Below are 19,263 nucleotides of genomic sequence, written 5' to 3' on the forward strand. Positions count from 1 at the left end.
GACGCAATCAACCCAGCCTTCCACAACCGCTCACGGGTATAATAGGCACGATGCAGATATTTGAATTGAATTAGCCGGAGCCGGATCGCAATGGCAGTTCCACGTGGGGATTCCAGTGCCTCCCTCCAATCGTCTTCATCAAGGGGGCCCGCGTCCACCTCCCACGCCTCCCGAAGGGAGTGTAGGGTGGAGGAGCAATGAATTACAAGTGTCTGGTAGATCCTAGAGACCTTCCTGTCCCCCAGGTCCCCCATAAATACCTTGGCCTCTACTGGACTAAATTCCGGCAGGGAGTCGAGGCCGGCAATGCTCGGGGCAAGGGCATGCCGCAGCTGGAGGTAGCGGAAGAACTGGGACTGAGGCATTTGGAACTCTGCACGGAGTTCCTCAAAGGATTTGAGGGTGGTGCCTGACACAACCTGGCCCAGCTGAGTAATCCCAATGGCCTCCCAACCCTCAAACCCGGTTAGGGCCGCCAGCTCCGGGAGCAAACCATTGTGCCAAAGCGGCGTCTCAGCCGTCAGCCTGCCCCACCATCCCATGCGGCGCAATGACTGTCGCCACACCGCAAAGACCACTCCGGTGACCGACGGCAATGCACGGCGTAAGCGAGCGGAATAAAGAATCGTGTGGAGCGTGCGGTCACCCATGAGCAACCGTTCCAGGGCATAAGCCGGATCTCCTCTATCACCATACCACCATTCATTTAGGACCAGCAGGTGGGAAGCCTGGTAGTAAGAGAGGAGGTCCGAGGTGGCCAGGCCACCACTGTATGTGGACGAATCCATGGATATTTAGTTACACATTCCAAAGACTTGCTCAGACAAGCCAGAGCCCTGGATACTAACAACATACATGGCTAACCAGAAGAGATACTGTATTGGGTGTTCACCCAAAGGCTTCCGCCCTTTATCTATACAGCCCCATCAGATCTTACCTGTCTGCTATGGTAGACATGTACAGTCCTCACAATGCCATCAATCAAAGTGCGTCTTGCTGCCTTTCTTCTTCATGGTGTCATATGCTGTCACACAATTCAGAGTTTTCAGAGCGAGGAACCCACCAATTAAATGGGAGCTTGTTAGACTGTTGTCCTAGATAATGAGGAGACCATTTGAGCCTATCCACAGGCTAATGTTAGATTCCTCTCTTGCAAAGCAGTGCTACTACTATCTCTAACTAAAGCACGAAGAGTTAGTGAAATTCAGGCATTTGCTATCAGGGAACCTTCGTTACACTGTAGAGTTATCCACAATTTATACCAAAAGTGACAACTGATTTTTACCTACACCCGACTGGTGAGCCTTAATCAGGGTGAAACCGGTGTTGGGGTTGTTGTTTTCTGGTTAAGGTAGGACCTGGCCTGGTATTTTGGGCTGGACAGTTCCTGTTGGATCCGGGTCAAGACTGATTTGCATATGTCTAGGTCCAAAGAACAATGGGGTAGGATGGTAGCAAGCACTCTTCCCATCACCTTTTGTGTATTTGTTGTAAGTCCTACAAGGCAAGGATATGCCCTGACTGGGTTCCTTGCTCACCTGCGTCATTGGAACATAGCTATATTTGACTGTTGAGCCCTAATCCGGGCAGAATCACTCTTGGGTTACTTGTGTTCGGGTTCAAAGATGACCTGGCCTGTCAGTTTGGGAGGGACTGTTCCTGTTGGATCAGGGTCAAGACTGATTTGCAAATGGCTGGGTCCTAACTGCGGGTGCATGGTGAGTAAAAGTACAATAGGTTTGGATGCTACCCGGCGATTCCCAGTGATTAGACAAATTGCAAGAATTCCTGTCATCACCTTTGAGTGTTTCATATAGTTTGTCCGCTAGCTTTACGGTCCATCTCTGGTGACGGCGGAGACATAGAGAGCTACACAGGTGCCGTGGTACTCTCAATTCACATTTATTCGGCACACACGTGGAAGAATTCTTCTCCAATGTATCACACAAATTAAACACAGTCTCTGCATACAATTCTGCATGATCATGTGGCCCACCGTTTATCAGCAAAGGCCTCAGCATGCATCAAATACCATTCAGAAGTCTTACTGTTGGCGATGCCCACTGCTCTTGCACCATACCTCAGCCTATAGCAGTACAATGGCAAATGCTGTGCCGTCCTCTGTTTAAATGCCAACTTTCGCCTACCGGATATTTGTTGATTGTGGAGAACAGCTTGCTGAGGTACACATAAGAGAAAATATGCACCACACTCCATCTATTTTTGGAGGCCATGCACCCTGCAACAGCATGCCAAAAGGAGAGAAGCATGTTGAGCAGTAACTTCTTAGCAACCAATATCTATAACTGTCATCAGAATTGCACTTAATTTCTTTGGTGCCCTCTGTGTCAAAGCAGCGCAAGTACCGCTTAATTCGGTATCTTCCAGTTTTAATTGTAAAGGGAATTTTTCACATTGGTGGAATTTTCTCAGTTATAATTGCTTTTAACCAAATTCCAGAATCCCGATTTATGTGCTGCTGTTCTACAAATAGTGAGAAAGAACTACCATCATGCTAACAAATATTTCAGCAATTAAAAATGGTAAGGTGAACAAGAGATGCACTATATTTTTTAATCACACATCCCTAACCCTTTCTGCTTTGCATCATTATATTATTATTGTTTAGTTATTTACTGAGCCATGACATACCGAAGACATACTCGCAGACCAGAAGGCCATCAATTTGGTGACCTTACTGACAATTTCTCCTAGCAACCAGTGTTTCTTTCACCTCACCTCTTTATAAGGGAAGGTTATGAATGTTTCCCCTTGACATGTCTGTGGCGCTGTTTCCTAAGTCTTGCTGTGGTTACGAAGGGTTAAATACTATCTTCTTGCTGGATAATGCTGATTAATTGGTGTGTGTGGGTGATGGGGACTGCTTTCTGTTTAAGGGTGCAGTGGCACTGCTCAAAAGTTAAAAAAACATATGTGTGCCTCAGTCTTGGTAAGAGGCTCAAACTTTCTTTGGCTTTGTATGTACTTTGATTGGCAAGAGTTTTATTGTTACACACTCCTGTGTACTTTCCTTTTTTGTGGTAGCCAATTTGGGGGTTGGCGGTACAGCTCACAAGCACTTAATCTGAGCACGTGCAAGGACTAGCAACTCCTCCACTTAATAAGGGCCGATGTGTGTATGGGTGCAGCAGGCGCATGGCTGGCGTTACAAAAGCAAGGTTGTTTGCGCCCGTCAACTCGGACTCCAAGCTGACTGGTGTGACACCCCTGCACTATCAATCTACTTAGTTGATGGAAGTAAATATTGGTTCTGGCGTGACTTGCTGTAGAATAGAATACAAACTATGTGCATTCGGTATCAATTAAAAGGTGACACTGTGTTTACTTAAAAAATGAGCCTGTGTACCTACTCATTGCTAATTGTTGTGGTCACGGCCTTCCACCTGGCCTGAGGACTGTTTTTCTTAATACTGCATTCATCTTTCCAAACACAAGGAAGTGTTTTTATGTTACTTAACAAATTCAAGTGTTTTTGAGTGTATCGACTGAGACCTGGATGAATTAATCTTCCAGTTCAGACATTGTTAGTGCCATACCCACCAGCCGCGGCCGCTGCAGGTATGAGCATGGGCGGTGGTGCCAGGTGAGGGGGGATTTTGAGAGACAACTAAGAGGGGAAATAAATTAATTATTTATTTAATTTTCCCTCGTGGTCGTCTCTCGAAATCCCCCCTCACCTGGCCACACAGCTCTTACCTGCAGCGGCCGTGACTGATACCCACCAGCTTTGACATGATACATCAAGAAAGACTAGGGGATCGAAATTGTACTCTTCTATAAAGAGCACTTAAAGATTACTGCAGATAATTAAATGGAATCCAATATGTATTCAGAGGTTGTGGGCTGTAAAATGGCCTTGAAAACATCCTGTTTAATCTACCTTTGATCATTTACAAAGTCCCTGATGCTCCCACCTCTTTCTTAGAAAAGCTTGCATTAGATTTTATCTTTTTATGATTTTCCTGTGTGATTTTAATCTTTTGTTTAAATCTCAATCGGGCCCTTCGATAGCGTTTTCTTTTCCAGCTAAAAACTAGTTTATGCCTAATACAAGTTGCTAATCACTAAGGTGGCCACGTTAGACTGTGTTAGATCATTTGGCCCCTGGTGGTCGGCCATGCCATTTCTTATTTGAATTTTATATTATATCCACTATTTCTCATTAAACGGGACCACCTCGAATTAAACCCATTCCCTCTTTATATTTAGTTTAGTTTATTTAGATTTATAGAGCGTCTGGTTACACCAGTGGGTGTCCCCACGCTGTTGATTACCACTGATAATTCTCAGAAAAAGTATTGCTATTCAGTTCATAGGTAGTTATTTATCTATTGTGAAAACAGCCATGTTTTCAGTTTCTTACAGAAGATATTCTCTAAAGGTTCCTTCCGGAGGGACACAAGTAATTCATTCCAGCTCTTAGCTGCCAGATAGCTAAATGATCTTGCGCCCATACAAGCTCTTTTTATCCTAGGGACTTTTACCAGATGTGTTCCGGTAGATCTTAACTGACGTTCGGGTTCGTATACAGAGAGTAGGTTATGAAAATAGGTAGGGCCTTTCCCTTGCAAGATACGATGGCTATAACATAGTGCCTTACATATGATATGTTTTGAACAGATAACCAGTGTAGTGTCTTTAGTGCGTTTTCCGAGGGTGCCCTGCTTGGCAAGTTCAGGGTAAGACGTGCGGCTGCATTCTGGATGGACTGCAACTTCTGCAATCCTCTTTTTGTTGCTCCCAGGAACAGCACAGTCCCATAATCCAGTTGTGCTGTAACCAGAGCATGGATCAGGGATTTTCTTGCTGATATAGGAAGAATGTCTAGGATTTTCCTGAGGATTTTTAGGATTCCGAAACACTTCCCTCTTGTTCTATTGATCTGAGCATCAATAGATAGTTTTGAATCCATCCATATTCCCTGGTTTTTTACCTCCGACTTTGGGGTTGTAACTGGGCCAAGCATAGTCGGCCACCATGCCGGCGACCATTTTGATGGAGCATTTCCTACTATCATCACCTCAGTCTTATTGCCATTTAGACTTAAGCAATTGTCTGACATTCACCCAGCCAGATCTTTCAGGCAGGCTGCAAAGCTGTTAGCTGCTTGCGGTGAGTTGGGTGTCAGCGTAACCACTAGCTGGGTATCGTCGGCATACGACACAATTGACACTCCATGTTTTTCTACAATATCAGCTAAGGGGGCAACGTACCAATTAAAAAGAGTTAGGCTCAAGATTGAACCCTGCGGCACCCCCTGTGCTAGAGGTAAATGCAGATTATACCACTTGGAAATTACGTCCCTGTAGGTAAGATGCCATCCAGTCCAGCACAGCTCCCCCCACACCTCCTCTTCTAAGTCAGTGTATAAGCATCTTATGTGACAGTCTAATAGGACCAGCGTAGTCATTAGTCCTTCATCTAATCTCTTTCGTATCATCTCCGTAGCACAGAGCAGGGCTGTCTCTGTTGAATAAGTTGGCCTGAAACCTGATTGGGTGGGATGTAAAAGTTTATTTTCCTTCATGAGGCCCTCTAATTGTGTATTGACCACAGAAATATGGTAGCAGTGACACCGGCCGCAAGTTTGTTAAAATGTTCCCATCCACTATTGTTTTTTTTTTCTCAGTGGGCGAACCATTGCCTGTTTCCGTGTGTCAGGTAGCTGACCCTCCTAGAAAGAAATGTCCAGCATTTGTTGAATATAGGGGAGTATTGCCTCCAACTCTGCCCTGATCACTTTAGGCCTAGCTGGATCATTCGGGGATCCTGATCTTATACTTTTTACTATCTTTTCCAGATCTTCAGTCGGGGGGGAGGGGCGGGGGGGGATCCTATGTTGACGTAGGATTGATCGATCTGCCAAAAATTCGAAGAGCACTGAGTAAATATCTCTCCAAAACTGAACCCTGGAAGCCTGGTTCTTATTTTAACTGTTGTTAATCTGTGGCATTTAAGGACAATATACAGACAACTGATAACAAAGCTTCTCCTAGGTAAATTCTCCCCCCCCCCCCCCCAGCATTGGCTCAGTCTCTCTTAAAGCTGAACAGCTGAAGGTCAGTCAAGCGGAAAGAAGCTGGCGTCAATCTTATATCTATATATTCCATTGTTCATTTCTAAATCCCAGTTGAGTAGATAAAACCTTTTTTTTTACAAGATAATTTCTATTTTGGAACCCTAATTAAAGACATCTTTCACTCTTGTTTAAAGTTCTTGATGAGCTTACTAACTAACCTCTCTTGTTCTGCTTCGCTAGTGATCCCTACCAAGGAACTAAGAGACAAATTGTCGTGCTATTTTACTAATGTGGTTCAAACAATCTCTGAAAGTTTTAAACGCGACCAAATCTCACATGAGACTTGAACAAATTCTAATTGCAAACAAGAAATGTTCTCAAAAGGAGTTGACTGCCTTGGCAGGTAAGGGAATTCTAAAGTATACTTAACCCCTGCCATTCAGGACAACACATTCCAACTACTAGCTAGTAAAGTAAAGGGTAATTTTTAAAGCTTTATATCTGACCAATAAAGCGATAAATGTGAACCTGCTCCCATGACCCAAGTTGCCAAATGTACTCCTAGGCTTGTATTGTAATCTGCCTAGGAGGTCAGTGCAGTTGTTCTAAACACAAGGAAGATGCCGCTGGTCTTTTGCACAATCCAGACACACTAGGGAATCTATAAAGTATTCCGCAGGAGGAGCTGGAGTGACAGGATAGACAAAGGGATACAAAAGGTGAGAAAAGTACCCATCAGCCCACTCAATAGTGGAAGCTCGTCATTTGGGATTTCAAGTTTGAAAGGTTGGTGTCCGACAGGCACTTCCTCAAGTAGACATTGAGGCTAGCCTAGGACCCAATGGTTGAACCCTCAACCAGAGCAAATGACAGCATATGGGGCCGAAAGGGCTTAGTTGCAGTGCTTAAAGAAATTGTATAAGAAAATGTGAGAAAAAAGGAAAATGATCCATGTGATTTAAAAATGCCTATCTTGACGTCAACAAGGAAACTTTATTGAGTGTGCCCATCAAGATGGTATAGTTAAAAACAGAGTGATAGTAGCAAGAAAGATGGTTTGCTAGTTACCATAGATGTTCTCTGGTCAACATGTTTCAGCCTTAAGAGGCTTTCGTCAGGACCTATGAATCACTACTGCAACACTTACTTCATATTTTGTGAAAAAAGAAATACAAATATTTTCATGGGTGGTGTATCCCCTCCCAACTTTGTGGGATCAGGAACGCACTTACGCTGAGCCGAGGTAACGACGGAGAGTGCGTGGCCTCCTTTAGCCTGAGCTGTCGCCAGGTGAGGTGAGGTTCCTGATCCCACAAAGTTGGGAGGGGATACACCACCCATGAAAATATTTGTATTTCTTTTTTCACAAAATATGAAGTAAGTGTTGCAGTAGTGATTCATAGGTCCTGACGAAAGCCTCTTAAGGCTGAAACATGTTGACCAGAGAACATCTATGGTAACTAGCAAACCATCTTTCTTGCTACTATCACTCTGTTTTTAACTATACCATCTTGATGGGCACACTCAATAAAGTTTCCTTGTTGACGTCAAGATAGGCATTTTTAAATCACATGGATCATTTTCCTTTTTTCTCACATTTTCTTATATAATTTCTTTAAGCACTGCAACTAAGCCCTTTCGGCCCCATATGCTGTCATTTGCTCTGGTTGAGGGTTCAACCATTGGGTCCTAGGCTAGCCTCAATGTCTACTTGAGGAAGTGCCTGTCGGACACCAACCTTTCAAACTTGAAATACCAAATGACGAGCTTCCACTATTGAGTGGGCTGATGGGTACTTTTCTCACCTTTTGTATCCCTTTGTCTATCCTGTCACTCCAGCTCCTCCTGCGGAATACTTTATAGATTCCCTAGTGTGTCTGGATTGTGCCAAAGACCAGCGGCATCTTCCTTGTGTTTAGTATGTATAGTTGGGGGACAAGATGCTGATAGGTCTATAACAATAATTCCCCTCGGGCCCTTCTCCACCCTGTAGTCTTTTGCAGTGCAGTTGTTCCCCATTTCAACGGGTAAAGTCAGTTTAGGAGTATCTAGCAAAATATTGAAAACCTATCTTTTTTTATCAATTGTGACCCATCTGTTAAGTTCACCGCTGAATGGTGTCCAAGATACTGCCAATAGTTTGCTTCTCCTTTTCATTTCTAGTGTCAAGATGCCTCTGTGTTTGCTCTTAACAAGTATTTCTTTTATTCATTCAGCTGGTGGGGTCTGAACAGCTTGGAACCCGTGTTTTCAATACCAAACTAAATCCAGTGCCCTTATTGGAAGTATTGGGCTACACAGAAGCATTGGTGCTTTACTTTTGAGTTTCACTAGCACAGAACTGTCCACAGTCCACTTATAGACGCCGCTCAGCCATCACTATTATTCAACAATAACATTGGATTTTCCCCTTCCAGCTGAACAATGTGAAAAGGCATACATATGGTGATCTTGCACATACAGCATTCACTGGTTTCCAGACTTAGTATACTTATGGTAACTAAACAGTATACTCAACACCATTTAATACACAAGTATGGAAGGGAGAGGTGTGGCGCCGCGGCCAGGGCGACTGACGCTGGAATCTGGGGACCACGGTTCGATCCCCGGCTCCGGCGGCAGGTTAGCCCAGCACCATGTGACTCTGGGCAATAGCTCGCTTAATCTTTCCCGACGGCCCCCAGCGCCTAGAGACCCTTACGGGTGATTGTGCGCTTTACAAATGTGGACTTTACTTTACTTTACTTACTATATTAGCATAGCAAACACATTCTTAATAGATGCTAACATTGTCAAACGCAGAAAAAACACGATTGCAAGTGCCTATTCAATGCCTGATCGTTTTAGCTAAGTATCTGAGTTTCTATGAATATATCTAGATAAACCTACTCTTTACTGTAGTCAAGCTACAAAGTTATATCTCTGGCACCTGCATCACTTAAAGGGTTTACCACCTTTATCTCTTCACTGCGCTTTCATCGAGTAAGCTCCAAGAATCTTCACAGAATGACTTCCTGTATTTATGATGGAATTGTGGTGCCAGGCCTTCAGCTTATGGCCCTATCTGGATGACCAACTGGTGAAGGGTAAGACATTCTGGGAGAATTGTGCACAGCTTGTCAGTTTGCATCAAAATGTGTTGCACAGTGTTGTTCACAGGTAGTCAACATTTTTCTTATTCTCCTGTTTTATTCCTGTTTTTGTGTGTATGTATGTATATATATATATGTATGCATATATTTCACAAATACACATGTATGTACCTGTATAAATAAATGCAAATCTGATATGTGTTAGGAAAAACCTGATGCTATTTGTATTGTTTGTGTTGTAGGTGGGTGTCCCTGCAATTGGCTTCTCACCCATGAATAGAACACCCATATTGCTGCACGACCACAACGAGTATTTGAATGAACAGATCTTCCTGAAGGGCATTGACATCTACACTCAGATCATCCCCTCCATTGCCAGTGTTGCCCCTCAGCCTGGCGAGTGAACGGCCTTGCAGTGTACTCTAAGTGCAATGGAACCAAAGAGAGTGGAGCAGAGATGCATCATAACTCCATCCTTCATAAGACTCTCTGGTCACTGCAGTCGACAGCGTGGCCGTGCCTTGGGACATACCACCAATACTGAATGTATTTATGATCAGCATCTGAATCAAAGCCGTTAGACTTCTAATCTCCGTCCACAGCGCCCCACTCAAGCCTTATGATTTGTGTCAGATTGAGTTACAACTAAATTAGAGACGTGGCTCTCCAGATTCTCCAATATCTAAATTGGTGTGTCAACAGTAAGAATTCGCTTTGAAAGACTATCCTCTTTCTCTTTGGCTTGACTCTGCTTTCTGGTCCTCTCCCCTTCTCTTGGGGTAAATGATGGCCTTCAGAAATTAGAAGGTTTAGGAACAGGGGTTCCATCCTTATTTGAACTGCTCATGGGTTAGAGGGGCCAGTTTAAAGGAGATGTACTTCTGAGGCGTAAGCGCACCCTTATTCACAGGATTATCCCCTGTCGACAACAATCCGTGGCTTGCGCAGTGATAGAGACTCACACGTGGTGCAATGATACAACCAAACATGCCTTCTAAAAGACCTTCAGGAGGAGAACTATTGATGGAAAACCTATCCGGGATTGGAGCTTTTTGCTGGATGTTCTCAGGGATTCTCCTCTAACTTTTGTTTCCAGACTTCATCCCTTGCAAGTGAAGCTTAGCCTCCATATTCCTGTAATTAGTTTTTTTATTTCAAAAGAAACTAAAGGAATTGATCAAATCATTGTTGGCATGCATCTGGTGCTATATCCTACAATTGCCCCATAGCAGGAGTATATTCTAGCACACTTAAGCAGTTATTGACATATCTGGGAGGCAGAGAGTTGTCAGGATGTGTGTAAAGAGGAAAGAGAGGAACATTGTTTCTAGCTAGACTCATAGAAATGATAAATCACCTTTCTATGGAAGAACAAGCTGCTCAAAAAGTCATAACCTTGTTCCTTAGGACCTTAATTGCCATTTTTTTTCCACCCCACAGTTGTAATCATTAATAGGCGCACTCTGACTCATGCCGTTACAGTTGTGTTACTAAATTCCAGTTGTTTGTTAATTGCAACTACTGAATTATGAGGATCACAATGGCTTATTGGGGTATGCTCACAGTTATGGTGGTGGTATACCTTTTGTACATGTCCAATTCACATTCTAATCAGCAGTTTCTGTCGCTTAGATGGTGCCCGGGGCCTATTTATAAACTGAGATTCTTATTTTGCACGCTGAAGTGGCTGAGTACAAAATAGCTGTATGCGATCATACATTTAATTTCTGAATCAAATAGCGTACTTGTATCATTTTACTGTTATGTACCTATGAAAATATAAACTCCATCAATTTGGTCGATTTTCCTCCACCTTAAATGTAAGGGTGGAAGTAAATGTTGATGTTTCATGGTGGGCCACCATACTATTCCAGCCCTTATATAGTAATATTTTTCCCCATAGACATACAGGGGCACATTTACTAAACTTCCACGCAAAGTAGGTCAGCAAGCAAAGTTGGTGCCCTGCGTTGCATGAAAGGGAGAGAACAGAAATACTCCATATTTATAAGGATATGGAGCATTACTGCTCTCTCCTCGTGCTGGCGCCCTGTTTGAGGCCTAGTGCCCACGCAGGCACCATTGCACCATGGGGCAAGGGTGCCTGTACTAAAGCAGGATTGTTTTTGCACAAGAAGGGACATCTTCCTGACAAAAAAACAGTGGAGGCATTTTCCTCTTTCTGTGTGTACTGTGGAATGCAGCACATGTGGAAAGAAGAAATAACAAGGGGATACAGATATTTCTCCTTGTTACGCCTCACTTGGGAAGGCATAGTATTGTGACACATTCTCAGGTGTACAAGTCTTTTGTAAATCTGGGAATGTGCCAAATTCCATGGGTGGATGCATGGGAACTCCCATGGAACGCCTCTCAAGTTGAAATGTAACGTAATGCAGCGCAAGCAGCTGCCTTGCGTAACATTTCTATATAAAGCCACGCAAGGCAACCAAATCAGGTCTTGCTTTTACTTTGTAAATATTATTGAAGCCTTTGCATTGCCTTCCACGGACACCACAAAGGCGTCATAAATATGGCCCATATTAGTAAAACCCTTAGACACATCAGACCCTTTATTCTTTAAAAAACCGAGAGAAGTGGCTTTCCAGGCAGTTAAGGCATTCACTTTCCTAGCCTTGAAAGGGAAAAGGGGAGAGGTTTCACCTCAAGGAAACAAAAGTCGTATTCTGAAAAAAGGTAATTGTGCCAATGGAATTTATTAAGCTTTACTGCCATTCTAAAAAGTCATAATGTTGGCGATCTCAGATGTTTGTTTCACAAAGAAAGACTAAACCCGACTCTCTCCATCCCCATACTGCACGTTGCTTCCTGTCTGATAATGTGCTTTGAGCCTTGCAGGGGGGTAGGAAGCTCTATACAAATGCAGTGTGCTATGAGGGTCGGTACAAGAGGAATTTCAGGCCCCGATGAAAGTTAATTACGGCGGTTAAGGACAGTAAGTTCGAAACAAAATAATAACCACATGGGCCTCCGAGTTGGGTTCCAGGGGGTTAATTCTGTCAAGACTTGTGCAGTATTGTCACAACCTTGCTTTAAGTTACATTTCCACACATACTTGACTCCAACCTTGTATTAGTATGCCAGGATTCAGAAATCAGGAAATGCTTTGTGTCGACGACCATCAGCACTGTGAAAGTTTCACAAAATAAAGAATTGCTAGACTACATGGTAGTGATGAACTGTGTGTTTTTTTTCTCCATGGTCCAGTTTCCAGTCCATTAGTTTTATTTCGGATGCAGTGATCCATAAAACGTTCCTGGCATAGAAATGAAATAAAGTAAATACTGGAGCAGATAAAAACAGTCAGAAAGGAATTGCCCCAGTATTTCTGAAATTATTGCCAAGTTATAAATGTTTTTCTCCCAAAAACGAAGGGCCTCATTATAATGGCGGTGGGACCGCCACCGTCACCCCGTCGGTGGCGGTCCCACCGCCATCGGACTCAAACTGCCACGGATATGACAGGCTCAAGGAGCCCGTTGGAGGGACTTGTATACCTACAACTGTGGTGGTGACTGCTGAGGCACTGCCGTAGGGATTACAATGTCCCTTTCCGCCCGCCGTTTCATGGCGGTTAGCCCGCCATGAAAAGGCAGGCGGAAAGGGACATTCTCCCCTGGCCCTCCTACATGGGCCCTGTCCCTGCACTATGTGGCAGACACCATATGGTGCCTGCCACACAGTGCAAGGATATGTACAGAGTGTATCCTCTGTACTGTGACATGTGCCGCAGCCTGCAGCACACGCCGCAATACAAAAGATACAGATTGCAACCGCCTTGAAGGCAGTCGTATCCTAATTTCTATGGCGGGACCACCGACAGCCAGTTGGGTAGTCCCATTTCCGAAAGGATGCCGTCTGACCGACATTGTCATGAGGCCTAAGCTCTGTGCTAAATACATACCACTACTTCAATGACTTCTTGTACAGAGCTGAAATGCTACTACAGGTAGAAATACATGGAATCATTATTATTTAATACCCCTCATATTTGAGTCTGTCGGGTATTCCTGTTGAAACTTGCTGCTTGTAGTCCCGCAAAAAAACAAATAGCTCTTTATGTCCTATGTGTTGTAATTTAGAAATAATAGTCTCAACCAGTAGCACAAATAAACTCTTTTTTCCCTTAATTATTCCTTTCTTTTCTTAAACACTGATGAAGTTGCCATTTTTTTATATATATAGAAGCTTGTTTAAGAAGTTGGTTCAATATTTTCCTCTTCCCTGCTTCACATGTTTAGCCTCCAGAAATTCAGGGGTCTTATTTAGACATCGAAAAATTGTTTCTCATTTACTAATTAACAGTATAAATAAACACTAGGGAGGTTCCAGGGGAATTATTTAACAACCCTTACTGCTAAACCCCCTGACTATAAATGACACCAACAAAAATTAGCAGTGAGTCAAATCAAATTATGTACCCAACAGACAAAAAATGGGACAAGCTATCAATGTGAACGAGTTCCCAACAGTCCACCATCGAGACCGCCCTTCATCATCTGGGATCTCTTGTTCCTTTCAAGGTTGGGAAACCACAACAGACTGGCAGATTTTGGTAACCAAGTCAAGGATGTCCCAAGAAAAGTGCCTCAGATGTGAACTGGGTGTGTCTAGTGAGGAACTGAATAGCAGTGCTAGAAAGTGAAAGGTGTTAAAGTGAAAAAGAGAAAAAGCTCTAAAATTAGGTAGTGATAGGGGAAAACAACTTTTAATATGCACCCTCTCACTCCCAAAACAATAAAAACAGTGCAAATAGTAGTGTAACAAATGACTACTAACAAAGGTATTAGGTCGACATGTTTCTGCAGTCACTGGAGCCTATAGGTCTCCTGCTGCTTCCCAGGACCATTAGTGCTACTGCTATATGTTAAAAAGGTAAAAAGTATCACCTGATACATGCAAATGTACTCGTCCTCCCAACCATTTGCTGGGAAGGAACAGCCCCACCTCACCTGGCACCAGCTCAGGTAGTGGGTGCACCGCGCTCTCCGTCGGTACACCGGTCGTCCCTCTGAAGCCGTTATTTGCACTGTTTTTATTGTTTTGGGAGTGAGAGGGTGCATATTAAAAGTTGTTTTCCCCTATCACTACCTAATTTTAGAGCTTTTTCTCTTTTTCACTTGAACACCTTTCACTTTCTAGCACTGCTATTCAGTTCCTCACTAGACACACCCAGTTCACATCTGAGGCACTTTTCTTGGGACATCCTTGACTTGGTTACCAAAATCTGCCAGTCTGTTGTGGTTTCCCAACCTTGAAAGGAACAAGAGATCCCAGATGATGAAGGGCGGTCTCGATGGTGGACTGATGGGAACTCGTTCACATTGATAGCTTGTCCCATTTTTTGTCTGTTGGGTACATAATTTGATTTGACTCACTGCTAATTTTTGTTGGTGCTAATTAACAGTATGCCACCTTTTAGGAAAGGGACAACATCTTGTTCTGCCTCTCACTAAGTTTTTTTAGCAGCCAAATTAATATATTTAACTAGCAAAATGGAGCCAGACGATCACTAGTCCCCCAAGTTGTTTCACCACATTTCCCAATCCATCTCAGTAAGCTTTCCAAATTTTATCCTGTGCCAATGGCTTGTATCTTGCCTCATACCATGTAAGACCAGTTGTAATTGGAGGGGAGCTGTAGGACTTCCATTTGGTAAATTATGCTATGTTTAAAAATGTATTTTCCCTGGACTAGTGGCCCCACATTCTGACCAATTGTACATGTTTCTATGCAGGACTTCCTGATTTCCTTACACACTGATTGCAAGTGGTGTGCCTGATTAGTTCTTGAGGTCATGATAGATGGGGTGTGCAGCGGTGGGGTGACCTCTTTATGTATGTAGCCTTTATGGTTGTAGGGTACTCTGTAGTGCCCCCCCCCCCCGCCTGCCTGTAGTGTTCCCCTCTACCTGCCTGCCCTTGTGTTCCCCCTCCCCTCCTTAACCCACTCTGAAAAAACATTATGATGCTAAGTTCAGGTTTCAGGTTGTAATCACATCCAGTTAAATTTAGCAGGAAGATTCTTTTGTGTTTACCTTCTGTGCAGAAAGCCAGTTCCAACACTTGAATGAAGATTGTGGCAGGTGCATGGTCAAAACTGCACATCTTCGATAAGGACAGTGAGTTGTCGGTTGATCCCATGCATCAAATGTCTTGTTCTGCTTGAAGCCAGTACCCAGCAAAGCTATCCAAATTGGGCAGAGGGCATCCTCAGCCTGAATGTACTTGTTCTCATAGTAACGGAGTGCTGTGAAGCTGTAGTACACCGCTAGGAAATACACTTTTGCCCCTTTGGCTCCCTTCAAAGTTTTAGGCAAATTTAGAATCCGAGTGGCCCATTGTTTGAAGCACAAGTGACATTGTTTCTGATATAAGCTGACTCATTTGACTCATTCATAATTTCCCTTTTTCACTTGGAAGAGATTTGTACACTTGTGCTGAGAAAAGATGAGCTAGGAAAGTTTGCCTGTATACACTGGAGGTGTAGAGAACACATCCTAGTTTGAGGATATTACTTTGCTGTTACTTAAAACTGAAGAGAAGGGGACCTACTACCGGGCATGCAGATGATCTGCCTTTCTTTAGCTAAGAGCCTTAGTCCAGCTAACTAGTGCGGTGTCTTAAAGAGTTTTGTGAGACAGACTGCCGAAACCAGAGGTTTGCATCTGCTGCTTAGTCTGCCGACACTTTCAATCTCTGGGGTCAAGATTGTGATCGTCCCAACTGCTTGCTCCTAACGGAAGTCCAGTGTACCTTCCCCACCTGAAGACCAGACTGCTGAAATGGAGATCACCATGCTGGCATCCTTTGAAGGGCCCATGCATTTCTCCTGCTTGCCAAACGTGTGATGATTCACCAGAGGCCCAGAATGTCTTTGAATGCACCTGTTTGCTTCAATCAAGATTGTGTTTGTCCCAACTACTGACATACATTGGAGACCCTGTTCATCTCTACTTTCTGCACCTAAACTTTTAGATTATGTAAACACAGTAAGGATCAGCATCTGAGACTTGAATGTCTAACGCATATTTTAATCTTAACCTAACTAAAAGAGAATTCCTGTTATTTGCCAAGAACAATACATAAGATACCATACAAATCTAGCACAATGACATGAGTCTTGATGGTTTTGAACCCCAACTTTCACTGAGTGCAAGTCAAATCGTTTCATCCAGGAACCAAACCTCACTCTCAAGGAACACATTGCGAAAGAAATAATCTCCTCATACCAGCTCTCTCTTTTAAAAATAGTAAATCCATTTCTTTCAGAAAGTTACTCCAGAACTGCTCTTCACACCTTCATTTCTCGCATTTGGATAGTAGTAATGCCCAACTCCTTGTCTCCCAAGATTACTCTCTCGCCCCTAATCTAGGTATTCTACATCCAATCCTGAGCCTGACAAACTATGATCACATCACCCCCTCTTGATAGATGATGCCAGCCTGCACTATCTTCAAAATCATCTGCATCATTTATAAAGCTATCATGTCCAGCACCTCCACTTATCTTGCAGACAAGCTCAGCATCTCTGATCGATCTCTGCACACCTGCAACCTGGACACCATCGGACTGCAGGATAAGGAGGGTAAAAAAGAAAAAAACACGGCAGAAAGATTTTTCGATTTGTGTACCCAGGATCTGGAACGACATCCCTGTATCCATCAGATTCCCTGCAATGCTGCTCCAATTTAAGAAAAAAGTAGAAAACTCATCTACTTAAAAAACACCATATCACAATGCATTAATAGCCCAGCTTCCACCCTTCATGTTGACTTTATGCTTGTCTTTGGCCATTCACAGTGCTCCGCTGACTTTTGGATATGTTTGTGCTATAGAAATATCATATACATACATGCATACATACTAGACTGCCTAGATCGAGATCCCATAGAGATGGCATTGGCCTGAGTCCTGTGAGCCTCACTGCTTGCATCCTCAGTGTGGAGAACGTCAGAGCTGCCACTGGGCTCTAGAGAACCCAGATGTACCAAAACTACTGGAGTGCAGTGGTAACCCATTCATGGAGAAACCTGACTTACATAGTGCACCTGTTGAGAACTGCATATGCCTTTCCTGTTGCCTTTTTTTTTTTAAACTCCGATACTATCACTGGCTACTTGTTTGAGTGTAACACTGCTTCTTGAAGCTGAGATGAATGTTACATGTCCCAGACATCTACTAATTGATCAATATTCAGTGTCTTTTTGATTTGGCAGTGAACTAATTTGTAAGTGAATTCTATGTAACTGAAGATATAGCATTTACCCATCTCTTACAAGAGAGACTTTAGCTGAGTTTATTATGTGTTATGCACATGCTAATGAAAGTAGAACTTCTACACTTTTAGGAATACGCCTTGACTGGTCAGCTTCACTTGTCCTTGAAAGTCAAAAATAAAAGAAGGGAATTCATTGGTTATTAAGTAGTACTCTGTTACAGGGATAGTGGCAATAATTGTATTTGCCTGATTGCCCTTAACTCCCTAAGGGCCATGGCTAGATGTCTTCTGAATGATAATTAATAATCCGATATTTAAGCCATATATAAAGGATCTGGGATCTATCCTCTAAAAATGACTTTAACGAAGCCAAGACTGTTCCAGAAAAGCTTGCATTAGCTAGTCTGCTATGCTGGATGGTATGATCGATAGTGTGGAAAGCTGTGGAGCGATCTAATAAGATCAGGGACCCAATACCACCACGGTCAACTAATAAGAGCAGAGACCCAATACCACCACTGTCGACTATTAAGATCAGGGACCCAATCCCACCACTGTCGACTATTAAAATCAGGGACCCAACATCACCACTGTCGACCAGTTTATGTAGGTCATCTACTACTGATAGCACAACTGAGTGCTGTGGCCTCCCTGGTCTTCGGCGAGACCTAAAAACAAATAAGCACAATTTTAACCAGGTCAACTTGTGAATCCAGCAAAGTAATAACTAAATGAAAAAAAAGGTGTCAGGTTTCAAATCCCGTAAAGTGGATAACACCATGCACCATTTGCATCCGCAGCTCATACATTAAAATAGAAACCATTGTCTCAGGTCAGTTCTGGGTTCGATTTTCCCAAATGTAGGGACGGGCATCTCTGTCATAAAGTGAAGAGGATAAAAATAATGCAAGGATTGATTTCCTAGATGTATGGAAATGTGCTTCATAGGAGTTAAGTGTGAAACACATCTCATGCCTGTAGAAAACGTCATAACTGTGACGCAGTCTCCGACGGATTACTACTATCCATATGGACGACTGGCAATACTCCCAATCGTATAAGTGCGACCTAATGTGGCTCATAAACATACAATCCCCAGGGCTGGCTTCAGCGCAGATGGCTCCTGGAGCAACAGTCTTTTTTGGCACCCCCTCATGACCATCTTCTCCGCAAATTCCCTACTACTACTCTCCAACAGTGCTCCTCATATCTCCTTAGCCTCTCTCCGACATACATTTAATTTTTTTATAGTGCCACTCATAGTTCACTCACGCTCAGTTCTGTGAACTGCATGGTATATGTCTTTGCAGCAGGCACATTAATCCTTTGCGCTACTTTATGATGTGTCAAAACTGCTACCAGACCAAATTCCAAATAACCTCTTGCGTGCCCAAGACGAGCTCAGCTCGTCATGCAGCACGGTGGCGCTGTGCTGATGACGAGCTCAGCTCATCATGACCGTTACGGAACGCCCATGCGGGGATAATTCCCCTGCTGTGCTGGGCGTTCCATTGGAATGGGCGTGGTCATGACGAGCTTAGCTCGTCATGAGCCCAGCACCACCGTGCTGCATGACGAGCCGAGCTCGTCATGAGCACCGCGGTGCCGCGCGTGGGTCCCCTCCCCTCCCCCCCGCACCGCGGGGGAATTAGCCACGCGGCGAAGGGTTTAATCATCAGAATTATTTTGACATTTGTATTGTTGTCTTAAAACTGCTGTACACACAAGGAAGTTCACATGCTTTTAACCCAATAATTATAAAGTCAGCTCCAGGTGCGGCTGCACCAGTCACATTACTCTATAGACGGCCAGGGCCTGACTGGCCATTGCGGGCACTGGGCAATCCCCCGGTGCGCCGCAAGGATGGGGGGCGGTTTTGGGCCCCTGGG

The 19,263-nt window shown here is 43.7% G+C and overlaps 1 protein-coding gene across 2 annotated transcripts in view; it reads left to right on the plus strand.

Moving 5' to 3' along the window:
- Positions 1 to 12,319, plus strand: part of ACY1 (aminoacylase 1) — a 197,418-nt gene extending 185,099 nt beyond the window's left edge. For both annotated transcript variants that reach the window (XM_078661166.1, XM_078661167.1), the window contains one exon: positions 9,375 to 12,319. In XM_078661166.1, coding sequence (XP_078517292.1) covers positions 9,375 to 9,536 — 162 coding nt within the window. In that variant the 3' untranslated portion in view covers positions 9,537 to 12,319. The remainder of the gene's footprint in view (positions 1 to 9,374) is intronic.
- Positions 12,320 to 19,263: the final 6,944 nt, after the last annotated feature.

The sequence above is a fragment of the Lissotriton helveticus genome, chromosome 9 (genome assembly GCF_964261635.1).
Source record: "Lissotriton helveticus chromosome 9, aLisHel1.1, whole genome shotgun sequence".
NCBI lineage: Eukaryota > Metazoa > Chordata > Amphibia > Caudata > Salamandridae > Lissotriton > Lissotriton helveticus.